General features: G+C 35.9%; 1 protein-coding gene across 1 annotated transcript; it reads left to right on the top strand.

The window, feature by feature from the left end:
* Nucleotides 1-522: 522 nt before the first annotated feature.
* Nucleotides 523-2,205, top strand: LOC114358194 (homeobox protein aristaless-like; the record flags this gene model as incomplete). The annotated part of the gene is made up of 2 exons (XM_028312094.1): nt 523-746; nt 1,349-2,205. Coding segments are annotated over 2 exons (606 nt in total), but the record flags the coding sequence as incomplete, so codon positions are not given.
* Nucleotides 2,206-8,058: the final 5,853 nt, after the last annotated feature.

Genomic DNA, 8,058 nt, shown 5'->3' with positions numbered 1-8,058 from the left:
TTGTTATAGTTAGTTACCTTAGTGTTCCACGAGCTACTTACGATGGATTACATATCAACTTAGACTTACGACTTACTAACACTTTGATCTTACCAAATAGGCCGAGAAGTAACAAGGCTCTATTTTTATAAAATGTTTTTCTTCGGAGCAAAATAATGTAATATGTAATTAAAGGTAATTTTAGCCATAGCTCTATGGCCATACTATGCATCATCCTTATTCTCCATGAATATAAGAAAAGCTACTTATTCACAGCTAATAAAAAATTTAGGTCCTATCACCTATATTATCAATCACAATCTTATGTTATTACATATTAGGTATTCCTAAAGGATCAAAATGAACTAAAACTCATGTTTATTTGTGCAACTAGGCTTTTAAAAAGCACTTTTACACGTCCTAGTATTAACCCTACCACTGCTAAAGTATCTGGATGCGGGCCGCTACCAACCGGCCATTGTGTTCAGGGACGTCCTACGTTTCAGCCATAGGATAGGTTAATCATGATGATGATGATGAAAGGATCAAAACTTAAATCGAACTCATTGTCCCCAGGTGTGGTTCCAAAACCGCCGAGCCAAATGGCGCAAGCAGGAAAAGGTGGGGCCTCACGCACACCCGTATAGCGGATACCTGAGCGGGCAGCCGCTGCCGACGTCCGCCTCGCTGCCAGTGCCGCCACACCCATTATCGCAACTCGGCTTTGGGTTGAGGAAGCCTTTTGACAACGCTTTGACTTCCTTCAGGTGAGATAAGAAAAAATATTCCGTCTTTTTAAGTGTCTGTCTGTTTCTTTCATTGGTAGGCTTTCAAGCTTACTGAAACTATTTTAATGAACTAATAAGAAATACTGTCCTTACCTAGGCTACCATTTGTTTTCAAAAATCTGGAATGAGTGAAATAGGGGATGGATGTAATTCAGGAATCTCATAATTTTTCAAGGTAGAAATACTTATAAAATTGTTTTTTATGCTCTGAAAGAAAAAAAAATACTTCCTGTAATAATAAAATTTGCGTGGGTGAAAGCGCAGACAGAAATTAGTTTAATATATTTAATTAGTAACAATATTATGTTTGGGACAGGGAAAACAAGACAATTTATTATAATAATTGACCAGAATGCAAAGACATCAACGCGTTACATTCGGGCACGTTACATTAATAATTTGTCACGAATTTATTTCCGACAATATAATAAAAACAAATTGCGTTCATTAATTACTAATTTAAAACTGTTTTAGTACCATTGAATTTCAAACGAGTCTTGCGTGTCCCTAGACCGTAATCCAGAATTAAAGTTACGTTAGTTATCGTTAAACAAGTGTGTAACCTTACTTTCTTTACACAGGTACGCAAACAACCCGCTGTTTGGAGCTCAGTATCTGCCTCCGCTATCGCGTCCGCCTCTGTTCGGCGCGCCGCTCTACGCTACCTCTCCTGCGCACTTCCACTCTCTCTTCGCGAACCTAACAGCGCCTGAGCTGCCTCGGCTATCCCCCGAGCAGTCCACGATGTCTCCCGAACATCCCCGATTGTCGCCCGAGCACCCGCGACTGTCGCCCGAAGTGACCCGATCGCCGTCGCTCTCACCACCTATCTCACCTGGCAGCGAGATGCCAGTGCCGACGGAAGATGTTCGGAGTTCTAGCATAGCTGCCTTACGATTGGCTGCGCGGGAGCACGAGTTGAGACTAGAACTTTTAAGACAAAGGCCTGACTTAATTTGCTAAGTATTACGTAGACAATATTCCGTGAAATTGCTGTGTTAGTGACAATTATTATTCTTGATAAATCACTTCATAATATAACAAATATTTAACCGTTTTTTCTCCTATTAATGCAGCGTCATATGAATTCAAGCGTGTCTTAACTAATATCAGTGTTCTGTTATTTGTCAATTATCCATAATTCCCAATAAATCAGTTTCCATTTTTATAAAATAAATACAAAAATAAAAACCAGTGTTGGTTTCTCAAGGTTTTTTCGCGCAATATCTGTAAAATCTATTTTTGTAAATAGTTTTCAATATTTAGGTAATAAATAATTTCAAATTAATATAGGATTATTATTTTTAAGAAATTGTATTATTAATTTAGAGCACTTGTTACTACTTATGTATATTACATTCTAAATGATCCGTCCATTATTATTTTCAAATGTATACCTATCTTGTATAAAAATAAATATGTATTGTGATTGATTATATTAAATCAAGCAATTCTATTTAATTTCGCTTTTTTATTATTTTAACTACCCACAAATGTGAGTTAACTACTTGAGTGTTCTGAAGCGCTAAATACATAGTCACTTACGGATGTACCCACTCGTAAGTATTTTTTGATTAATTTACGAAAAATAGAGATTTTTATAAATAACGTTATTTCTGGAAATTTAAGGCAGAGACTTGTCTTTGATTATGATAGGGTTCACAGGTATACTTACTACATATAGCTACTTTATCAAAAACTACATTAATACGTCCAAAATAACTATTTGATTACTGGCCTGAAATTATTACACCTATTTTTTCTATCTTACCATTAATCTCAAAAATTCTAGTCAAACCTAAAGCAAAAGCAAATAACATTGGTCTAATACCGTGTCATTAAAGTCTAATTTAATATCGCATAGCCTAAAAGTGTTTATTCCGTTAAAAACTATATCATATCTTTTATTAGAAAACCATATTATTGAGAGAGTCACTCAGGAGTCTTCCTGAATTTTTAAATATTTTTCATCTAGCAACTAGGCCCACCTTCAATCGACATCGAAAAATATCTGCTCTAGAATCTTAGAGTGGGCCTTGGCCCTTAATTTAAAAAAAAAATTAATCCAACTACATGACCCGTGGACCAAGCTAAAACTGGGCCAAGTCGCTAGAAGACTCCTAAAAGTGTTAATTCGATAAAAAAAATCTCTATCGTGTCTTTATTAGAAAATATTATTTGACATTCAAGAGACTGAGATTGGAAATAAACATATTTTATTACCAGAATGGCACCGTGATGAGTCGCGGTGAGTCACACAAATCACACATAATCAGCAGTTAGACAGCAAGGCCGGTGAAGGGATGTACGTGATTATTAGGCCCACGACCTTAGCCCGAACTGCGGTCAGGCCTAGATTGTGGCGGGATGAGCTGAGATAATTGTATGGATATCAAAAACTGAGGATTGCGGTCTAATTATGGTCCACTTTTGTTTTTATAATTGGGAAGGACAGCACTTCAATTTGAATATGACACCCTGTGAAGGCTAAATAGCTGGATTTTGCAAAAATTACAATGATAATTATAAGCTAGTCTAGATCTTAGCAAGTAGGATTTAGGCATGAGTCAACTTAGATGCTCTTAGGCTAAGTTGCACCAATTTATTTTAACTGTAACTTGAACAATAACCGGTGTTTTTGTATGGATTTTGACAGTTTTGTGACGAATATTAAAGTTAAAGTAAGATGGTGCAACTCAGCCTTTGTATCACTAATGATACAAAGTTTAATTGAACTAACTAGCCAAGAAACGCTTACTAGAGCTTACGCAACCGCTTAAACCTATCAATAAATATCGAAACTAGATTCATATTTACATATAGATCGAAACGTAATAACGTTACGAGTAGACACTTCATAAAATGCCAACCAAACAACCTGAAAAAAATATCGATACTTTATCACCTATCATCCAATTACGATTGCCCCAACACTCGTTACAAACCGATTTGTGCCCGTAAAAAATGCGTAAATAGTACAATAACAATCACGGGCCAAGGCGAGTTCCTTTTCGAAATTATTATTATATTTAATAAACATCAAAGTTTTATTAGTATTTATTTGACAAACAATTACACGCATCCTTTGTGATGATAATGGCGCTTATCATAAGATTTTATGAGGCTCGCCGGGGCTGTGTCTGGTATTTAGGGACGTGATTGTTGCGTCGATACCGGTATCGATATTGTTTTATACACAACGGGGAAGCTCTTGTCCTGCTTCTCACCTGGAAAGTGGATATTGGATTAGAAGGTGGATTCGAGCGCTATTTTAACTGTCCTGCAGTCATGTCTCGGTAAGTCGATACCATAGCGGTAAGTTTGAAATTGACAACAAATAATATATTTTTGTAAGCTTACAGAACGAATTTATATACTCTATCATTATACTCGTACATAGAAACAATCTATTAGATTTTCTCGAACGTACAGCTCAGATCGATCTAATGGATAGACTGATATCCATGTTAAGCGGATATATGCCTAACCATTAATTAAACTTTTCCAAGCTTAGCAAGGCGTACGTAGGCGTGGGAGAACGCAGCATAACGTTTTTATCTTCAAAGGATCTACGACCTTTATCATTTATTATCATTATTATTAGCTAGTTCATTTAATGTTAGCTTAATCTGCATAAAAATATAAAAAAACAGTGATGTTTTATATCGATAGCTACCAGAATTCGCATCACATCACTAGTCGTTCGGTTTTTTAGTACAGCGCGAGCTGGCCAGCGCTGGCGCAGGCTTTCTGCCTAACTTTTATTCACCGATCTTTTGGTACAAAAGTTTATGGCCCCTCGTAAATTACGCGAAGGAATAAAGACGTTTCTGAACGGGAATCGACGGCGAGACGTTTTCCATTTAAATTATTTTAATACAGACCGTTTTAGTGCGCCGTATTTATAATAAGCTTTGTGCTGAATCAATTTCGCCTCAATATTTTGCGTCGTAGTTTGTCGTGTACTAAATTTTAGACATTCCCAGCTTAGGGTTGCCAAGATTACAATATTTGGGAAGTTAAGAAAATATTTTATTTTAAAATCTACGAGATATCGCATCTTGTTTCCATTGCTTTATTAGGTTTGGGATAGAAAATAATTAGATGTTAAGCAATGTTTGTTTTTATGTTGAACTAGCTTTTGCCTACGGCTTTGCCTGGTTGAAAATCCGTTGTGTAGTCTTGGCTTGGAAAGAGAAACTAACATCTTACAAACTTTCACATATCTATTGTATAAATAAAAATGAATTGATGCTCGTTAGTCTGATTAAAACTCGAGAACGGCTGGGCCGATTGAGCTGATTTTGGTTTTAAAATGTTTGTAGTAGTCCAGGGTAGGTCTAAACGGTGAGCAAATACGCGCGCGATATTGTTTTTCTGTGACAGACAAAATTCTACGCGGGCGAAGCCGCGGGTGGAAAGCTAGTAATGTAATATTAGTATGATCTAGATTCTAGAGTTTCCATCATCGAATCAAAATAAAAAAGCTTTTAGTAGATATAAGTGAAATCTGATTATTTTTCCTGAAAAAAAAAATAGCCTGAATATGTTTTTGACACTTATGACTGGAGTCATAAGTGGAGTCATATCAATGCACTTTATAACAATGATAAATAAAAATATCAACCCTATCATAATTTCTTATCGTAGAGTTTACGATCGGGCAGATCGGAAGACTGGATTTCATTATTAAAATGAGCTTTCTAGAAGTTATTTATACATCATTTGATAAATCTTCGGACCAACTGGTGACATTAGAAGGCGCCGAGAGGCCGTTTAGCCGTCGTTAGGCTAATCGGTAATCAGATGTAGGTAAGCTAGAATTTAGCTCGTGTCTTATTTTGCGCTGCAGGCTAAGGCGCTTAAGGCTAGCTTTCGTAGATTTAAAGTTCCCATAGAATTGGTAATATGCTTCAGCAGCTTAGGTTTGCAAGACCCAGGGTATGACACTTATGATCTCAGTTGTTAAATTCACACGAAAAAGAAGAAGAGAAACGTCATTTCAGAATGGCTACATTTTAGTATCTAAACCGGCAGACACTGGTGACTGTTTGTTGCGGCGCTTCTTCTCAGCACTTGCCAAATGTTTGTCTCGAAGCGCTGGTAGGGCAAAAAAAGAATGAGACATGCAGGCTCCTTAAGAGCATCTGTTGATTTGTAAGTACTTATTTAATTAGTCTATACAAATAAAGTAAATTTTTATTTTGATTTGATTTGATTTTGACGTTCAGTGCTCAAAATTTTTTATATTTATACAAGCTTATTTCACTACGGTAAAGTAGGTATATTTATAAGTCAAGGCAGAATAATCTGCTATTTGTTAATTAATTTGCTTTAATGAGCTCCCCAAACAATACCGAGGGTAAGCAATTGTGTACTAGCTTCATCTCTTTCTTATATACGAAATCATAGTCAACAAGAGTGGGAAAGAAGAGGGTCTTTAGCCCTCGGGCCTAATTGGTATGCCAATATTCAAAATGACGTTGTACAACCGACGAAAGGAACTCTATTATTGTTAATTACTACTCATTTCGATACGCCCATATTTAAATGACCTACATATTGGTGTGGTACTTAAATATTTTAACATGTTAATGCAAAACTTCATCATCAAAAAATATTTAAAGCCGTAATGTCGTAAATTATTTCGCTGAATTCTATGAGTGTCGGTAAATTATCAGCAAAATGCGGACTTCATTCGCATACGGAGGGACATTTAGGAGGTCCCGCGCACTAAAATCAGCATGAATCTGTCAAGTGTCAAAATAAGGCCGAGTGGACACGAGTGGAGAGCAATGAACGGTTTGAACAAGAGGTAAGAATAATGTATTTATTGATTGATGCTACTTTTAACTATTGTTATCATTTGAACAATGAAAAATTAAATAACAGTTCGTATTAAAATACCTACTTAGTTTTGAAAAACCCTGCGATCACGTTTTTTTTTTTCACTATCAGTTTTATTCTGGTGACTTATTTTCTAACGCTGCTTCTTCTCACTATAGTCAATTTACTGTCCCAAAACAGTGGTAGGGTTAAAGCTGAGATTTGTAAAAGCGCTTTTTAATAGCCTATTTACAGAAAATAAATGACTTTAGTTCGGTAAATAGGTTTCTGGACACCTTTTTCAGGTAAAAAGGTATAAAAAATACCATAAAGTTATAAACTTTTATTTTCTAACTCTGTCTATTTGACGGCAGTGTAGTTACAGCTTAAAATGATGATGAACGCATATTAAAAATGTGCGAAGGCGGTGCACTTAGTGACCAAATTATCTCAGATATTATAAATATACCTGAACGGTTTCGTCGTGTATAAGGGCCATAAATCATCGGCAAGCACTTTGATACACCCTTTTTTGTACTGGGCTGTAGATGTTGCTTGTTTTGTGGGCACTAAGTAAACAATAAACATACATACATGCATTGAAAATTATCGTAGTTATTTTATGACATGGTTTGATTTTTTCTATACTTGAGACTAAGTCTGGGTTGCACCATCATACTTTAACTTTCATCATCATCATCATTTCAGCTATAGGACGTCCACTGCTGAACATAGGCCTCCCCCAATTCTTTCCATGTTGATCGATTGGTAGCGGCCTGCGTCACTTTAACTTTAACAAACGTCAAAAATCTGTCAAACGCCATATAAAAAGCACCGGTTATTATTATAGTCACGGTTAATTTAAGTTGATGCAACTCAGCCTAACAGTCTTATTAACATCATCTTACTGGTTTGTAATAGTTACGGATAAAGTTTGACACCGTGTGGCCGTGGCACCATATCGGAGCCCATCGGGTGACGCTTATGAAATGACTTTGCAACATGTGTATAAAGAAATACGCTAACGTCAGGCCACCCCATTCATTATAAAAAGTTCGATAGCAAATTTTCTTAGAAACTATACCGGAAAATACCGGAAATGTATGTAGTATTGAAAAACCATGTATTTTCCGAGAAGAAAATCTATTGCTTTTCAAAGAACAGTGCGATCTGAAATCATTCATCAATCATTTGCCCCTTTATACAAAGACACTGTGTACCTTACACCATAAGTCAAATCTTTGATGTAGGTTTTACCATATTAACTTTGTGGTTTTACCCGCCTTGGGGGATTTTTGTTTATTTGCCGTTTCAATTCTTCAAACTTGATTAATTCTTAATTGATTGGTAAATTAAAATATAAGTTTTGATTTATGGATTATTCCTTACTAACCTAACTACTACTAACCTTTACTTACTTGAATCATTACATACCTCCCTAATTATAAAAACTACAGCTGTATTT

Source organism: Ostrinia furnacalis, unplaced genomic scaffold (assembly GCF_004193835.3).
Source record: "Ostrinia furnacalis isolate ACB-3 unplaced genomic scaffold, ASM419383v2 OfSCF3746, whole genome shotgun sequence".
NCBI lineage: Eukaryota > Metazoa > Arthropoda > Insecta > Lepidoptera > Crambidae > Ostrinia > Ostrinia furnacalis.
The sequence above is the reverse complement of the archived record's forward strand: the minus strand, read 5'-3'. Positions and strand labels throughout refer to the sequence as shown.